The 19,632-nt window shown below is 41.4% G+C and overlaps 1 protein-coding gene across 1 annotated transcript in view; it reads right to left on the bottom strand.

Moving 5' to 3' along the window:
• LOC110535637 (POU domain, class 6, transcription factor 2-like) overlaps window positions 1–17,307 on the bottom strand; it is a 112,960-nt gene extending 95,653 nt beyond the window's left edge. The window contains 2 exon segments of the mRNA XM_036935370.2: window positions 16,054–16,241; window positions 17,054–17,307. Coding sequence (XP_036791265.2) covers window positions 16,054–16,225 — 172 coding nt within the window. The 5' untranslated portion in view covers window positions 16,226–16,241; window positions 17,054–17,307.
• Between the last annotated feature and the right edge of the window lie 2,325 nt (window positions 17,308–19,632).

Genomic DNA, 19,632 nt, shown 5'->3' with positions numbered 1-19,632 from the left:
GGAGTTGCAAGGAGAGATGCAAGGGGCTCCAGAGTTTACAGGCAAAAATATCTTATTCATGAATTATTCCACCAATAAGTGGACTTATGTAGTCAAGGGGTCGGTTCTCAAAGCAAAGCACAGGGAAGCGTGGATAGTTTTTTTTACCACAGCAATTCCTCAGCCACTACTGGAGTAATTACAATACCACATTGGAAAACATGGGGGGGAGAGAGAGAGAAAGAGACAGGGAGAGAGTGGCAGAGAGAGAGAGAGAGAGTAAGAGAGAGAGAGAGTAAGAGACAGGGAGAGAGTGGCAGAGAGAGAGAGAGAGAGTAAGAGAGAGAGATGGAGGTACAGAGACGGACTAATGTCTCTGTCTTCCCAGTTTTTACAGGGTGAACTAAGTTTTTGAAGTGTCGACTCCACTGTTGCTGCTCAATGGATAGTTACTGGTCATTGTCAGTATGTCAATGTATCTGATAACAAGGAAGTAGCATCCTCCCGTAGTTATCCTCTCTCCCATGGCCATGGGTTTCCCTCCAACAGGCTCTCTGAGACAGGGAAGTGCTCTAGGCCTGCTCGTACCTGCCTCTCCCTCTGCAGTGAAGGGGACCAGGAGCTGAGGAGGCTGGAGAGCACAAGAGGGACAGGATGAGGTGAATTGGAGAGGAGGGGGAATGTTCATCTCAAAGGTCGCGATAGAGAGGGTGTGATGAAGAGAGAGAGAGACGGGTGGGGGGTGGAAAGGAGGAAGAGGGGGAGAGTTAGAGAGAAAGGGAGAGAGAATTTGCGCAGGCAAGCTCTCTGGGGAGTAGAACACTTTGCACATGAGCACATCTGTTGCGGCCTCTTCTCCTCATTCCCCTAGCAATGTCAACCTGATTACCTCAGGGTTGAAAGAGACAAATAACAATCCTACATTATTCCTCATCCTTTTATGTCCATCAGCGCAGCGTGGAGGGTGAAATCAGGGCCTGCCTGAGAGGGCTCTAAGCCTGTTAGGAGATGAGGAGAATACTGAGGTGCCTCCCTCTCTATTGATGGGCAACTCTTTTTAAATGACTTAAGTTATATTTGTGGTAAATAGGATTCCGCCTGATCTGGTGCCCCCTTCATCCCTGTCCTGCACGAGGGTCTCTTTTCAGCCATGGCCCTCTGTCTGCATCTCCGTCCAACGCGTTTTCTTCACAGCACTGGTTTTAATGTATCTTCCTTTACCTCTGTCTCAAACAAAGGAAACGTGTGGAGTAGCACGGCTTCATGTTCAAAATGGCAAATAAGTGGCTAACAATTATACGCTATTCATTCCAAAAGTATCAAGGAAAGAAACCGTTATAGCTATGTGAAATATTCCCAATCCTAGAATTACTGTAGGCAGAACATAGATAGCACATAGTATGTACGGAGAATGCAATACGTCCAAAGAGCGGCAGCCAGTGGCGTCTGTGGGTGGAGACGGGGACGGGGACAGGGGCCGGTGCGGGGGGTTACTAGACACCCACATGTCACACTTGACACATCACTCCCCTCACCCGCCCTAAGGCGATCCAACACTAACACTACTGCTGCCTCTCTGTCCTACTTCCGGGGGAGGGGGGGGGGGGGGGGGGGGGGGGGGGATTCTAACAGAATTTCCCCAGCAGCACACAACATCCTCATAGTGCCGTCACGCTGCGGAGGGAGGGGAGTGTACAGGATAGACTATTGCTTTGAAGCCCGTAACTCCATTCCCCAAGAAAAGAAGCGTCACAATGTTATTCCACATCCTCAGATGTGAAGCGGGGGAGAGAGAAAAAACTAATAACTTCTCGCTAGCCTGGATCTCCACACACCCTTTTCTCTTCCTTCAATCTTTGGTTTCAAAGGAAACGAATCTGCCAGAAGGACAGAAGGTTATGCATTAGTACTGGTCATTGCTCAAAGAGGGAGAGCTATAAATAATAAAGGGTTGTGAAGGACACGCGGACTGTAGGATGGATACATCTCCGGTTCACGCCTCACAAGTGAAAGACAACATTGTAATTTCCATTCCTGAAAACGTGACCCCTCTCCCAGCTTCAATTACATCCCTACAACACCGACCGTGTCAACGCCAAGGAGTTGCGACGTTTCTTTGTTAGTCCAACATGAAGAGCTGGTTGATCTTGTTTATGGAGACTATGAAATACATTTTTCTTTGAAAATTGTTATTTTCATCTCAAAAAGACTGAGCATACAGAGAGCAGAATAAAGTGCATTTTAATATTCATTAAATGTCCTCTACCACTGGCAAATGTGCCCTCAATGTAATTTACTCCACAATAAGGTTAACAATTCATTTCTACAGTATATGCACAATATATTGGACGGATTATAATGTCAGTCACTTTGACGTGCTCAGTGTCACCAGGAATGTAATCTACATGACTGGGGTGTCTATTTGTATAACAGATGACCTCTGCCTGTCCATCTCAGAAACAGCACCTCCTTGTTCCTCAATGCTATCTGAGCTGTGATGGTGACGATGGCAAGGATAGCACACGGTCGCTCTGGGCGCATTAGCGAATGTATTACACCTGCTCTATAGGGCACGCATTAAGCCGCTTTTCAAGTTTGCGGCACGGACACCTGAAATCCTCATAATGAGATCCACCTCCTGGGGAGAAAGACTCCTAGTCCTCCCCCGCTCTCGGCCTTCTTTATCCTTAAGTCTTATTTACTGTTACAGAGCCGGTCCCATTTGCACACTTGCCTCTACCACTTTATTACTTAACCCCTGCGCATCAGAACATTACAGGCCTCTTTGCATTAGCAAGCAGCCAAACAGCTCCACTCACTCACCCTGCTCACTAAGCTGATTTACAGAAAGAAAACGGTGAGTAGGGAGGGATGCCTCCAGCCGTGTGTGTCTGTGTATGCAGAGGGGGGGGGGGGGGGGGGGGGTTGAAGGGAACAAGGGGATAAGGAAGAAGGGAAGAAGTAGGAGATAGTTGTAGAGAATGTTGGTATGAAATGAAATACATGCCGAACAGTTTCTTCCGAGTGATAACCATATTTTTATACTGGTATTAAGGACAACTATCACAGTAATCCAATTCACTTAAGTGATTTTAGCGAGGTACTGTACAGTAGCTACCGGATTGTAAAAAAAAAAAAAGCCCACATTTAGTCATAAATATCTTAACTTATCGAAATGAATGACTAACTGATCTTACAAAACACAACAAATAAAGACATGTGAGTCTTTCTAGGCTTTTTCTTCGGAATGACCCCCAATCGCATAAATCGATAGAAGATTATTTTTTTCTCTCCTCTTTTTAGTCTGTAGGTGACCTTTCTGAAAATGTTCCTCCATTTTGGCAGAATCGGTATAAGTGCAGGCCATTTCATGTAGACAGTAAGTGTATGAAATGAGTGGCCTTGTCGTTCTAGCCAGGCTGTTTTTGACGGCATGATGATGGAAGCGTCACATCCTAGGGAGAGTAAATGCAAACTGACAAGAGGAGCCTGTGGTTGCGGAATATAATACCGAATTGTGCTCTGAGTGTCTTATTATCTTGTCTGTTGATGTTTGAAAGGGGAGATTTGCTTGAGAGCGGAAGACAGAATCTGTACACAGCCCAGCCATCTCGTCCTCATGCCGGGGACGAGCTTTCCCACCTAACATCCACTTTTCAGGATGTTTGTGGTGCCTCATGGCTTTTGATAGCTGGAGTGGAAGACTATTTGCACAGCCATGAGGAATTAGCTTTTAAAAAGGAGAGAAACCATTTCACCAGTGAAACGAGCATGGCTGGGTGTGGTAGACAAACATTACTCATTACTCTTTACAAACAAACATTACTAATGACATTGTCTACCAGTGTTTCCTTTTATACAACCGCCTGGGCCCTCACAACTAGGTTTGCAAAGCGACTGGTCATTTACCAAAGTTACCGGAATCTTCAGTAATTTGGTAATTAACAGAAAATCTATGGCAATCTATTGTAACTTTAGCAATTCATATTTGAATATACATTTTTTTATTCATATATAGTATAAATGTTTTATATCTGTGTCCATATTGTCCATGAGTTTCTAATAGATTGACCATAAGGTACAAGAGAAAATAGCCTAATTAATGAAGAGAGAAAAAATATCTACACTGGCATTATTTTCAATTACCTCTGCAACTCGTCCAACTACTGACTTTTTTCACAATTCCCAACAGTTTGACCCAAAACATTGACAACAAATACATACTGACATAGTAAAAAAGTCTAAAAAAAGATGAAGTATATTAAATGCTTTACCCCTCATATTGAACACCAATGGAATCGACTAAGTTGATGGTTTATATTTAGAATAATGTTTTACATTGGCATGTTACATGTGATAAGGCCAGAGAGAGGGCCAGAGATAATTATAGACACCTGTGATAATCTGAAGTACCCAAACGGGCCACTAGATGACTCGTGATAGATTATATAAAATCCTTGAAAGATACCAAAATTCTGGTAGTTTACTGGTAAAGTTTCCAGTAGCGTACACTCCCTTCGCAAACCTACTCACAGCAATCAACCAAATTCGAGAACCCTAAGAAAGTTGACACCTTCACTTCAATCAACACTTTTTTTCCTGCAGAAATCAAACTTCAGTAAGTATCCACTTAACTGTAAAAAAAATCCTACTAAATCCAAAAGCATCACTGTACTCTATACAAAGCAGTTCCTCACAAATAACCTAACTGAACCTTAACTCTCTCACTTTGTTGACACAGGAATAGTCACTGAATAAAGAATCACTGAATATCATTCTCACACTCTTTTGGTTATTTTCCTCCGCTGCCTCAACAAAGTTAGCACCTAACAAATTATACTTGGTGAATTCTGAACATTCACTCTTTATAGCTCCTCGCATCCCAGCTGAATATAGACACTTTCAACCATACAGCCAAGGACATGTGTTCGTTGACCACCGCGTGGATATTTTCAGATTGATGGTGTGAACCTGTATTGTGCATTTTCTGACAAACACCACTGTTATGTGTACATTGAGTACATTGTCACCATCCAGCAACATACTGATGAAAATGACACACGTAAAGAATCAACTTTCCTTTGCTGTTCTATTAATTGAAACGGGCAAGCCAGCGAACACTGTGAAGAGTCGCCTCGAGAAATGGGTGGGGAGTTCTTGAGTCCGTCAACAGCAAATAACACGGTGTATTTTTGTCTAATACCAGGGGACTTCTTAAACCAAATCAAATCTAGAGTATCTGAACTGGCTCATATGACTAGCTCAATTACCGTTATGCAGAAAAGGGGTTTGTTCAAAAGTGCTGAACTTAATACATACGTACTCCATCCCGAGGGTGGTGTGGAGATACATGGGCAATCATCGCTTGAAATAAATTACCATCATTTTCTTGGATAGTGAGTTGGGGTCAAATTGTAACTGAGAATATCAAGAGTCAGGATTTCTCTAAACATCCCAAAATGTTCTCTACTTGGACACAAAAAAATGACACTCTCAACACATTCGAGAGGGAAACGCTGGAGCGTTGGAGATTCACACACATTATCGACCACTTTAAACAACGGGTACCGTGACTTGAAGACTATTCATTGTATTTCTGATTAAGAAATACAATCTCATTGACAAATCTGCATCTTTATAAAAGTAAGCCACCCGAAAGAGACGCATATCCATACCGTCCCTAGAATAGGCCTACTGTACATGCATCTGTTGTCTACGGCAACGGAGACTCAAGGAGGCTGATAAGAGAACATTGCCCTACACCCACATCTAAGGCTAAGAATAATACTGTAACATAGGCTACACATGCATAAACAAACGTGTGTGTGTGTACATAGATGCATGTACAACCTTGGCATAACATTAGACTTTTACCTTCCTGTGAGAAACCATCCTCCTGTCATCCACTATGCCCTGTGACCTGCATGTAGGGGAGCTGTGCTGCTTTGTCAGAGGAGTTGATCTCTCTCTCTCTCTCTCTCTCTCTCTCTCTCTCTCTCTCTCTCTCTCTCTCTCTCTCTCTCTCTCTCTCTCTCTCTCTCGCTCTCTCTCTCTCTCTCTCTCTTTTCTCTTCTCCATCTCCTGACTGCACCACATATCCTGACTGTCTCAAAGCTGTGCCTAGTCTCAGGGCAAGTGGGTCGTGCCAGCCTGCCCAGAGCCGCTCCCCCCCCCCCCGGCACAGCCTACGGGCCGAGCCATGCCATCGCTCCATCGGCCTCACAAGAAACACCAGGGCAGCTTGGGTCAACCACATCTTAAGACAACCTCTACCAAAGCACACCGCTGAATTCACAATAAAGGTGACAGCTGGTGAATTGATATGAAATATAAAATGACAACAGAGTTATGTGGAATACGGTATTGTAAAAATAAAGACTGCCGTTTTAGAAAGGCGTATTGCAGGGATGGGTAACTTTGATGGGGGTGGGGGGGACACAGAACATCAGAACTCATCATGAGCTATTGCAGGGTCTGTGTACCCACCTCCATACCCTCACATGCAGTCAGAGCCGGCCCTAGCCTTTTGGGGGCCCTAAGCGAAATGTTGTTATGGGGCACCCACTTGACAGCGGAGAAAACATTTTAAAGATTTACAGTTCATTTCCTGCAATTCTACACATTTTTCTATGGAGAGTAGAGGATAATTTGTAATCGTTTAACTAACTTCATGCAATTCTACTAATTTTGTTTGAATCAAATGTTTGAAGTTTTTAATATGATATCTGAGTGAGAGTGACGAACTAAATCAATGGGGGCCCCCAGGTTGGTAATTTGACCATGATTACTACATGTTTTAATGGCCGCTAAACTAACTTAGCGATCTAAAAAATGTTAGCTGGCATGGGCTAATTGAGTAATTTGGGAGGAGGGGGGATTGTTCCTCGGGCCGGGCTGCCAGTTCGCCAATCGGCATTCTGTTCAAAAGAAATGGGGGGGGAGAGACAGAGCGAGAGGTACAGGCAAACATGGACCAGCGGGCTTCACATGTAACCATGAGTCTGGAAGTGAACTGAAAGACCGCTTGATGCTTATTGCAGAGAATTGTAACACTGTTGAGATGAATTAATTACCTGGTACACTAGTCTTTGTTTTAGAGAGCCTAGCCCTGGGATATCCTAAAAAATTAATTTGACTGACAGCTGGAGCCGTCATATTTCTCAGCAGTAAGTAACAATGGAGCACAACGCTGTCAAAGAGCACACTATCTTCACCTTACGCCACTTCCTTGTCTAGTCTCAAAACGCATGCGAACTGTACAGACACACAAAAACAGACAGATACACGCACACACACCACTGCCAGACTGCACACTATCGTCCCCTTGTCTGATCCCAAAACATGCACACAGACAAATACACGAAGCAGAGAAACAAATACCCACACAGAGAAACAAATACCCACACAGAGAAACAAATACCCACACAGAGAAACAAATACCCACACAGAGAAACAAATACCCACACAGAGAAACAAATACCCACACAGAGAAACAAATACCCACACAGAGAAACAAATACCCACACAGAGAAACAAATACTCGCACAGTCAAATACACGGACAGACAAATACACTCACAGACAAATACACGGACAGACAAATACACGGACAGTCAAATACACGGACAGTCAAATACACTCACAGACAAATACACGGACAGTCAAATACACGGACAGACAAATACACGGACAGACAAATACACGGACAGTCAAATACACGGACAGACAAATACACGGACAGTCAAATACACGGACAGACAAATACACGGACAGTCAAATACACGGACAGACAAATACACGGACAGTCAAATACACGGACAGACAAATACACGGACAGTCAAATACACGGACAGACAAATACACGGACAGTCAAATACACGGACAGACAAATACACCCACAGACAAATACACGGACAGACAAATACACGGACAGTCAAATACACGGACAGACAAATACACGGAGAGACAAATACACGGACAGACAAATACACTCACAGTCAAATACACGGACAGACAAATACACGGACAGACAAATACACTCACAGACAAATACACGGACAGTCAAATACACGGACAGACAAATACACGGACAGTCAAATACACGGACAGACAAATACACGGACAGTCAAATACACGGACATACAAATACACAGACAGTCAAATACACGGACAGACAAATACACGGACAGTCAAATACACGGACAGACAAATACACGGACAGACAAATACACGGACAGTCAAATACACGGACAGTCAAATACACGGACAGACAAATACACGGACAGTCAAATACACGGACAGACAAATACGCGGACAGTCAAATACACGGACAGACAAATACACGGACAGACAAATACACGGACAGTCAAATACACGGACAGACAAATACACGGACAGACAAATACACGGACAGACAAATACACGGACAGTCAAATACACTCACAGACAAATACACGGACAGACAAATACACTCACAGACAAATACACGGACAGTCAAATACACTCACAGACAAATACACGGACAGTCAAATACACTCACAGACAAATACACGGACAGTCAAATACACTCACAGACAAATACACGGACAGTCAAATACACTCACAGTCAAATACACGGACAGACAAATACACGGACAGACAAATACACGGACAGTCAAATACATGGACAGACAAATACACGGACAGACAAATACACGGACAGACAAATACACGGACAGTCAAATACACTCACAGACAAATACACGGACAGTCAAATACACTCACAGACAAATACACGGACAGTCAAATACACGGACAGACAAATACAATCACGGGCAAAAACACGCACGGACAAATACACTCACAGACAAATACACTCACAGACAAATACACTCACAGACAAATACACGCACGGACAAATACACTGACAGACAAATACACTCACAGACAAATACACTCACAGACAAATACACGCACAGACCAATACACGCACAGACAAATACACAGACAGACAAATACACGTACACTCACACACACCCTAAAGTACCTTGTTATTGTATGCTTCATCATAATGGGATAGCTGTTTTTGATGTATTATTCATGACAAAACAAATAGCAATGCTTTCTCTCGTCTTTCCATGACCAATGTAACACTACCATGTTTTTTTAAACTCTTATTGTGTGATAACAGGTAGACTAAGAGGGCACCAATGGTGTTGAAGGATGCCAGCAGCAATGGATCTGTACTGATTGATGCGTGCGTGTAAGTGGTTTAATGTGCTTGATCATTAGAATGAATCCAAAATTAGATTAGCCCTGATTATATAGTGAGTATAGAAAGCCAACACGATATATTTGTGTTTTTGGCACGAGGTAGGCCTAGCACACATAAATTAAGTAACAATAATGGCAATTATTATAAACGGTTCAAGCCCTGAATGCTGATTGGCTTAAAGCCGTATACCATGGGTATGACAATACATGTATTTTTACTGCTCTAATTATGTTGGTAACCAGTTTATGAAAGCAATAAGGGTTATGGGTGTTTCAATATGGGTGTTTGTGGTATATTGGCAATATACCATGGCTGTATCCAGGCACACTGCGTTGCATCGTGCATGAGAACAGCCCTTAACCATAATATATTAGCCATATACCACACCCCTCCGGGTCTTATTGCTTTAACTAGAACTTGACATACAGAAGAAAGAAATGAGACATAAAAACATTCCGGATTGCTGTGCTGACAGCATTCAATTAGAAAAGGAGTTATGGTTTTTTGCAGGCCAAATACAGATTCCAAATGGTATTGTAACCTATTTTGTGTGTATATGTGGTGAGTATAATACTATTTGTAAGAAATATATATTTTTCAGTTTTGTTGGTACAATCTGAGCTCAAGGCATGCTCTGTTGCCACCTATAAACCTACAGTAAAACCACACACATACAGTGCCTTCAGAAAGTAACATAAACTTATTCCCCCCAGAATTGTGTTACCGCCTGAAATAAAAGAGTATTTAAAAAAAATAATCTCCCCCATCTACACACAATACCCGATAATGACAAAGTGAAAACATTGGTAGAAATTTTAGCAAATGTATTGAAAGTGAAATACAGAAATATCTCATTTACATAAGTTTTCACACCCTTGAATACTCATGTTAGAATAGCCTTTGGCAGCAATTACAGCTGTGTTTATGTGCAAGTCTGTCAGAGCTTTGCAGGCCTGGATTGTACAATATTTGCACATTTTTCTTTTTAAAATGATTCAAGCTCTGATCATTGCTAAACAGCCATTTTCAAGTCCTGCCCTAGATTTTCAAGCTGATTTACAGTGGGGCAAAAAAGTATTTAGTCAGCCACCAATTGTGCAAGTTCTCCCACTTAAAAAGATGAGAGAGGCCTGTAATTTTCATCATAGATAGATACAAAAAATCCAGAAAATCACATTGTAGGATTTTTTATGAATTTCTTTGCAAATTATGGTGTAAAATAAGTATTTGGTCACCTACAAACAAGCAAGATTTCTGGCTCTCACAGACCTGTAACTTCTTCTTTAAGAGGCTCCTCTGTCCTCCACTCGTTACCTGTATTAATGGCACCCGTTTGAACTTGTTATCAGTATAAAAGACACCTGTCCACAACCTCAAACAGTCACACTCAAAACTCCACTATGGCCAAGACCAAAGATCTGTCAAAGGACACCAGAAACAAAATTGTAGACCTGCACCAGACTGGAAAGACTGAATCTGCAATAGGTAAGCAGCTTGGTTTGAAGAAATCAACTGTGGGAGCAATTATTAGGAAATGGAAGACATACAAGACCACTGATAATCTCCCTCGATCTGGGGCTCCACGCAAGATCTCACCCCGTGGAGTCAAAATGATCACAAGAACGGTGAGCAAAAATCCCAGAACCACACGGGGGGACCTAGTGAATGACCTGCAGAGAGCTGGGACCAAAGTAACAAAGCCTACCATCAGTACCACACACTACGCCGCCAGGGACTCAAATCCTGCAGTGCCAGACGTGTCCCCCTGCTTAAGCCAGTACATGTCCAGGCTCGTCTGAAGTTTGCTAGAGAGCATTTGGATGATCCAGAAGAAGATTGGGAGAATGTCATATGGTCAGATGAAACCAAAATAGACCTTTTTGGTAAAAACTAAACTCGTCGTGTTTGGAGGACAAAGAATGCTGAGTTGCATCCAAAGAACACCATACCTACTGTGAGGCATGGGGTGGAAACATCATGCTTTGGGGCTGTTTTTCTGCAAAAGGACGAGGACGACTGATCCGTGTAAAGGAAAGAATGAATGGGGCCATGTATCGTGAGATTTTGAGTGAAAACCTCCTTCCATCAGCAAGGGCATTGAAGATGAAACGTGGCTGGGTCTTTCAGCATGACAATGATCCCAAACACACCGCCCGGGCAACGAAAGAGTGGCTCCGTAAGAAGCATTTCAAGGTCCTGGAGTGGCCTAGCCAGTCTCCAGATCTCAACCCCATAGAAAATCTTTGGAGGGAGTTGAAAGTCTGTGTTGCCCAGCAACAACCCCAAAATATCACTGCTCTAGAGGAGATCTGCATGGAGGAATGGACTTGGAGGAAGACTTACAGAAGATGTTTGACCTCTGTCATTGCCAACAAAGGGTATATAACAAAGTATTGAGATAAACTTTTGTTATTGACCAAATACTTATTTTCCACCATAATTTGCAAATAAATTCATTAAAAATCATACAATGTGATTTTCTGGATTTTTTTTCTAATTTTGTCTGTCATAGTAGAAGTGTACCTATGATGAAAATTACAGGCCTCTCTCATCTTTTTAAGTGGGAGAACTTGCACAATTGGTGGCTGACTAAATACTTTTTTTGCCCCACTGTAAGTCAAAACTGTAATTAGGCCAGTCAGGAACATTCACTGTCATCTTGGTAAGCAACTCCAGTGTATATTTGGCCTTATCTTTTAGGTTATTGTCCTTCATCCGCCGCCATCACATCATGTGTCAGCATGATAATGCATAGCCCATGTCGCTCTGTATACAATTCCTGAAAGCTGAAATGTCCTAGTTCTTCCATGGCCTACATACTCACCAGACATGTCACCAATTGAGCATGTTTGGGATGCTCTGAATCGATGTGTACGACAACGTGTTCCAGTTCCCACTAATATCCAGCAACTTTGCACAACCATTGAAGAGAAGTGGGAAAACATTCCACAGGCCACAATCAACAGCCTGATCATCTCTATGCGAATGAGATGTGTCGGGCTGCATGAGGCAAATAGTGGTCACACAAGATACTGACTGGTTTTCTGATCCACACTCATGTGAAATCCATAGATTAAGACCCAATGAATTGATTTAAATTGACTGTTTTCCTTATATGAATTATTAATCTTTGAAATGTTGCATGTTGCGTTTATATTTTTGATCAGTATATTTTTAGGCTTGCCATGGCAAAGGGGTTGAATACTTATTGACTCAAGACATTTCAGATTAAATTTTTTTTATGAATTACTAAAAATGTCTGAAAACATAATTGCGTCTTGACATTATGGGGTATTGTGTGTAGGCTAGTGACACAAATCTCAATTTAATCCATTTTAAATTCAGCCTGTAACAACAAAACGTGGAAAAAGTAAATGGGTGTGAATACAACTATACCATATGTTGGGCCCTATAAAATCTGCGATGTGGAGAACGTGGAAGGAATCGTGGAATCCAGCCATTACAACAGAATTCAACAATATAAAACAATTTATTGAACTTAATAGGGAATCTACTAAATGTATTGAAAATGTATTAATTAGCTCAAGTTTATTATAAGACATGAACAGAATGCATCAGTGATTCGTATTTCCTGCAGCTTTCTGAAGAGGCAATGAGAATTCCCCGTCTGTGTATGTGCGGTGCGCGCATCTACCACTTTGTGTAGCGATGATGCTAACGAAAAGTCTTCTGGTAGATGGAAAGGCTTTCCCAAAAATGATACCTACAAAGTAGCCTTTGCTTAACTGGCAGAATTCTAGAATGATTATTTGCATCAATCCAGTGGGTATTTGTTATGTAAACTCTACTATCACGTGTGCGCTACAAAAACACTGCTAAGCAACATCCTGTTGCTAGCCTCTTCCTAGGTGCACACTGGAATTAAAGGGTAACTGCACCCCCAAAAATAATTTCAAGACCTCAAAAGTTGGATCCTGATGTGGTTTAAGCATTGTTCTGGATTTAGAACATCTGTGTTTTTTTAGAGAGAGAAAAAAAAGAAAAACAGTGGAAAGCAGAAACCTGGCAAAACTAAACTGAGGAAACAGAATTTGGGAAAAAACGGAATCAGGAAAAAAAATGCAACAGATTTTATAGAGCCCTACATATATATATGGTGACTGCTGTCACTCACAATCCTGCACTCTTCACGTCAGAGTCACTGTGTACTGTTTTGGTATTGTTTCTTTTGGTACTGCTTTTTCATGGGATGTTTAAGTTACAGAACAAATATGTTTTTAATTGTATTATATTACTATCATTATTTTGTTTATAATGTATTATGTTAATATGAAAATATATATTTACTACCAATTTAATCAAGTATTAGTAGTACTGTTTACATACCCTACATTACTCATCTCATATGTATATGTATATACTGTACTCTATATCATCTACTGCATCTTGCCATCTTTATGTAATACATGTATCACTAGAAACTTTAAACTATGCCACTTTATGTTTATATACCCTACATTACTCATCTCATATGTATTTGTATATACTGTCCTCGATACCATCTACTGCAACTTGCCTATGCCATTCTGTACCATCTCTCATTCATATATCTTTATGTACATATTCTTTATCCCTTTACACTTGTGTGTATAAGGTAGTAGTTGTGGAATTGTTAGGTTCGATTACTCGTTGGTTATTATTGCATTGTCGGAACTAGAAGCACAAGCATTTCGCTACACTTGCATTAACATCTGCTAACCATGTGTACGTGACAAATCAAATTTGATTTGATTTACTGTAGTAGTTTGTATCAATGATATCTAGAAGACACAATTCACTTACTTTTCGAAAAGCCTCTCCGGACAAGCATACCTTTACTGTAATTTGAAGGGGGTTCATGGAATTTTAGTGAGTGCGAAATAATCTTTTACAATGATGTCCATGGGCCTCTTCAGAAATAGACGTATTACATCCTCAATGCCGAGTACTGACTCATAACCTTACAAGCATGTTTAGATGTGTACTAAGTGTAAAATGACTGTACCCTGAAATAGCTGTTCTCTGTGTAAAATGTCTTAAATCGACCACATCATATCCCATCCAGTATCTACTCACACCAAGGGCACACGCTGTAACTGCATTACATATGGTGTCCTCAGCGATAGTTATACATCCAAAGCACTATAGTCAGGATAACACAAAAAGTACACTTTAGACCATCCATGACATACAGTAATTGTTATATTAATGCATTTCATTACACAAAAATCTAATTGAAATGCCCGAAACTAAATTTTGCACTAATAGATTCATAAATTCATATCTTAGATGCATATTACATATCACAATGTTCCAATCGCTACATTGTTTTTTTTATTAATCTTATTTTGACGGTACAAAAAAAATGTACTTTGGTGTAAATAAGGATTAGTGAGTGACTGAATTTGTTCCGATTATTTTGCGACAGCATTGACTATAAACGTAACGCTTATACGTCCATCCTAAAGGATCAGTCCAAAATCCAAACAAATTGAAATGAGGCAGTGTTTAACATTTACATTGAGACTGAATCTACATGTTACAGCAGTCTATATTAGACATGGTGCAATGACTTTTATAGTTTCATTCTACAAAACAATTGTTTTAATCTCATTAGACCTAGCATTTCATCCTTATGACCTAGGATTAAATTAGACTGTCTGTATAAGTAAATTAGGTTCATCAAAAGCATATTGATTAACTTGATCACAACTGTAATTGAACCTGGACATGGAATTAATGACAGAAATAAAAATAAATTAGTATCTCTTATGTTGGTCTACTTGTGGTAAGGATATGTAATTCCCTATCAGAGCAATAGGCCATTTTTCCTTTATATTCATAAATTGCTAATGTCATGAGTAATTTAAATGTGTTTACCATGTATCATTTTTATAAATATCAATTCATCTTCATACCGGTATATGCAATTAACCTACAAAAAAATGTGTTTAGTTGCTTAAAAAATTATAAACTGTGATGACCCACCATTGCAGATAATATAAAGCGTAAGGAAATGTCACAAACCAAAGCCAAAACCAAAGACCCTCACCACTGTTCAATATATAGGTATATTTAAGTGAGAACGCACACACATTTCTGATACAATGTTTCCTCAAATTCTCTCTTATCTGGCATATTTTGTCATAACATTCACACATTTCACTTTCACACCTGCTACAAATGATAAAATGCCACATTCCAAGATATTCCAAGATGTTTCTGAAAGAAAGGGTCACTTTCCTACCAATCTAATCAATGTGAACTATACTAACTCTAATTGCTAAATGTGTAGGCCTAAAGGCACACTATGAAACGTAATTACATGAACAATTCTAGTGTGACATTTTGAGTATTCAACTGCGACTCTCGCGGCAATCTATTTGAAAATTACCACAACTAAACTTCTCAAGATGTAGCCTATAAGGAAATAAATGAATCAATTAACAGAAGACTCATAACAAGACCTCAAACCGTTTGTAGGATATGACTTCATTGATATTTCCAGTGAAAAAAGTCACGACATAATGAACGTGTAAAACACCATGTCACCTGAAAGCTCACCTAAAGAACTTATCTTCAACATCTGCATACTCTAAATCAGGTAACCAGCCTTATTGCATCCACCTCATCCACCCCTGAATCCTTGCACTTCAACTTAGTTTGGTCTATTACACTCTTCTAGAACCTGCTCCAGTAGCACCTGGTCTCAGACACCCTTTCCAAAACACACAGAGACAGAGCATTTCCCTGGTCAATCATACCACGACCAGTCTCAGAAAGGAGAGCAGAGAAGGAGAACTGTCCTGTCAGTGGACTCACCATAGAGCTTGTTGGGAGTGTCCTCTCTGCCCGTGGCCTCGGAGGACAGGAGCAGGGGCTCGTCATTGAGCTTGCTGTCTGGGGTGGCCGCCTTGTCCTCTGCCCGGAGTTCTGCCGCGCTCATCTCGCTGCGCAGGGAGAGCAGCGGCTTGCTCAACTGCCCTGTAATCATCGGATCCTGGAGGGAGCTGGAGAGCCCAGGTGGGGAATACAACAGAACGTGGTTAGATTTGCCTCGCCGCCTCTCACACACTACTCTACACCGGCTTGTTCTCTGTCTACTCCCCTTCACTCCCCTTCTCTCTACCCCTGTGTCTCCCCTCTATCACTCACTAACCACTCTCTCCCTCCCTCCCCCTACCTCTCTCTCCAGCGGTCTCTCTTTTATCTGAGACTGGTGCTGCTCCCGCTGATATTGGTGGCTGCAACCTGCCTGGTGAAGAGCGGTTACGGATCGTTTGGCTTTGCCATTATACCCTGCAGCCTTCAAGGTTCTTCACACCTCTAACGGCTCATTAACACCCACAGAACATACGTGTCACAACTTCAGCGTGACACACATCCTGTACACGCATACTGTACCTACAAATCCAATTGCTAAAGAAATACTGACACACTCTATCTACTGTTACAAATCTACGTAGACAGTTCGTTCATTTCTCAAAAGTAAAGCCTGCATGATATTTGAATTAAGAGCAAGAAGTCCACGTTGGCATCATAATTCAGAGGCAACACCAGCAAACGATGAAGTCCTCTTCCAATCAAGAGCAGGAATAGATCAAGGCATATCATTGGTCCTCCCAAAAATGTAATTCTAATGTCTCACAAAAACAAAAACCACCGTAAGCTGGAGGGAATTAAAATGACTGTCAGTTCATTACTAACAAAGTAATGTATAATGCAATGTCATGAAGTAATGTTGCTAGTTACTGATGTGCAACTATGTAAAAGTGCACCAAATGAAAAATATCATAAATAAACCAACAAAAAGCATACATACCTAAATGAAGCTCCAGTGAATGCCCAAGAAAATATTGTAAAAATTGTCTTCTGAATGCCCAAAAAACCTGACAGAAACCAATTAAACCATGCTCGCGGCCACAGAGCAGAGACCAGCTAGTGCACGATGCTTGCTACCAAACCAGAAACCATTTTCCTTGATCTTGGTGCATCTGAATAACCACTGCAGGATCAAGCCTAAGGTTGCCTCCCAAGACAAGCAGATGTCACCTCCACTCTCTCTCCTCCCTCTCTGCCTCTCCTGTGTCTCCTCTCCCTCGTGTCTCCTCAGACTGTTACACCACCCTCCCTCCACAATGAACAGCAGGAACAGAGAGGGGTACAACTCTCTGTCCCTCTCACTCTGCCTTAATTATGGTTGAGAACATTCAGTCTAAATGGGTTGGCGATGGGGACAGGTGACCAGCATGTATGGCGTGAGGGAAAGAGGGAGAGGGGGGGGCCAACCTTGCCCATGCGCCAGTACCCCACTACCTTCACTCCTGCCATGGTGGTCGATGTGTTCCTGTCCAGAGGGTCCTTTTTAATGCGCTCATCAGGGGAATCGAGGGGCTTTGATATGACACATGATAATCTATGAAAATGTTAATCAATAGAAATAGTTTAAGATGTCATCGAAAGGCGAGTCGGCTGGTCAATACTCATATCCCTGGTAACAATGTCTCTTGTCATCAGGGCTTCATTTGTGGAGCACTTAAATATGGGACTCTGCGCATCAATGCACCTCTCTGCCCGGTGAGGTAAACACATTTTCCCCTCTGTCTGAGCCTGGCCTTACTCGCTCTTTGCATCCATTTGGGCCCACCGCCACCTCCCACCTCTTCTCTTTTGAGTCACTTGATAGGTCCACTGGAGGGCAAAATTAATACCTAATTGAATCTTGCAGTCATCAAAATAATCAATAGTTTTTTATTATTTATTCTTCACAGTCTGTCGGCTGTTTGAAAGCTCAGAGGAACAGCAGCGGAAAGCCCGGGCAGTGCTCAAATTTCTCTCGTCGTTTTAAAATATAGTTGTTTGCAAGACATATAGTAAAACAGAGAACAATGAAGGCAAAGCCTTTGGTTAGAATGTGGGGAAAATAAAGGCAAATGGGGAATCTTTTCCCCACCAACTATGATAAAAAAACAAAACAATTTGAACATGAAGCAACTGACACTTTAGAGTAGGGCAGGGTCCTCTCTCTCTCATCCTTCCATCTCTTTCCTTTTTTTTTTTGGTATTTTCTCCTTATTTCATCATACCTAATGTTGACATTCCTCTTCCTGACAGACTCTAAACAAGTGGTGGGAATGAGATCACAGCTCTAATCTTCATCTCCAATGGCGGACAGGTCTCCTCCGCCTGTCTCCTCCGCCTTCATCCAAGGCTGTTAATTACATTATTAAAAAGGAGCTCTCGGTGCAGCTCTTCAGCCAAAGTGTAAATGTTTATTTCAACAGTGAGAGTGGGTGTGTGCGGTGTGAGGGCTCGGGGGTGGAGTGGGGTGAGTAGAGAGGGGAAGTGGGGTTGCTCTACTCCCCCTGGCCGCAGTGCAGGAACAGGGAAAAGCACTCGGCTCTCACCCCTCACTCCCTCCCTCCCACTCCTCTCTTAATACCCCCAGTTTCCATGGAGGAGGTGGTCAGCACAAAGCCCTCAGCGCTCATCAGATATCCATGCTAATAGCTAATGGCCTTAATGGCGTTGTCCTATGAGTCCCCTGGGCAAGGGGCTTCTGCCTTGGACAAACATGCTCCACTCAACTGACATTCAGGGCACTGAAAGATAATTATAATTAAGTAATTTCAATAATAATAATAAGGGTAATAACAATAATAAAAACAGTGGTAATAATTATTGTAATTGTAGCTTATTCTGTGTCAAACCTACAGCATATATCTTATAATATATAATACTATGGCAATCATTATTTTAAAAGTATAATATAATTGAATTATATAACGTAATCATCAAAATGTATAAAACATTCCACAGTTGAAATAAATCATCGTAATTTTCTAAATGTAAAAGGATGGTTAGAATGGTAAATGGTTCAATTTTAGTGGTCATTTGTTTTCTAAGGTATTTGACAGCAAATCCATAAGCTGATTGAGTATGACAACTACTGTCTTATTTTATTAAGGCATCATTGACATAAACACAGTTACTTGTCATAAATTAAGAACAGTTCATTCTTTGTGGCAGAATGTGTGTTGCTTAAATTTAGATCACAGTTGATGCCCCTGAGGAGAAAGCAGAGTTATTAGAATTTTTGATGGTTTATAGTGTGTTTGGGTGCCAGATGGAGGGTAAATAAGTCCTTCTTTTCACCTAAAGAAGCATTGTCTTAAAATCACACAAAAAAGCACAGGGTCCCAGAAGTAAGACAAGGAGAAGTTATCTGACTTTCGGAGAACCAAATGTCTATAAAAGGTTAAGTAAGAGGTGAAAAAAATAATGCATCCAACACCCCTAGAATTAGCTGCTATAATGTTCCAGGACCTCTATGGTATGCTGTATGTGTGCGCTACGAGAGATGATGATTTGTCTCCCCCTTAAGGTAGGGAAACATACTGT

The sequence above is a fragment of the Oncorhynchus mykiss genome, chromosome 11, assembly GCF_057628025.1.
Source record: "Oncorhynchus mykiss isolate SJ-2025 chromosome 11, ASM5762802v1, whole genome shotgun sequence".
Taxonomy (NCBI): domain Eukaryota; kingdom Metazoa; phylum Chordata; class Actinopteri; order Salmoniformes; family Salmonidae; genus Oncorhynchus; species Oncorhynchus mykiss.
Note: the sequence above shows the minus strand (reverse complement) of the source record. Positions and strands in the feature narration are given on the sequence as shown.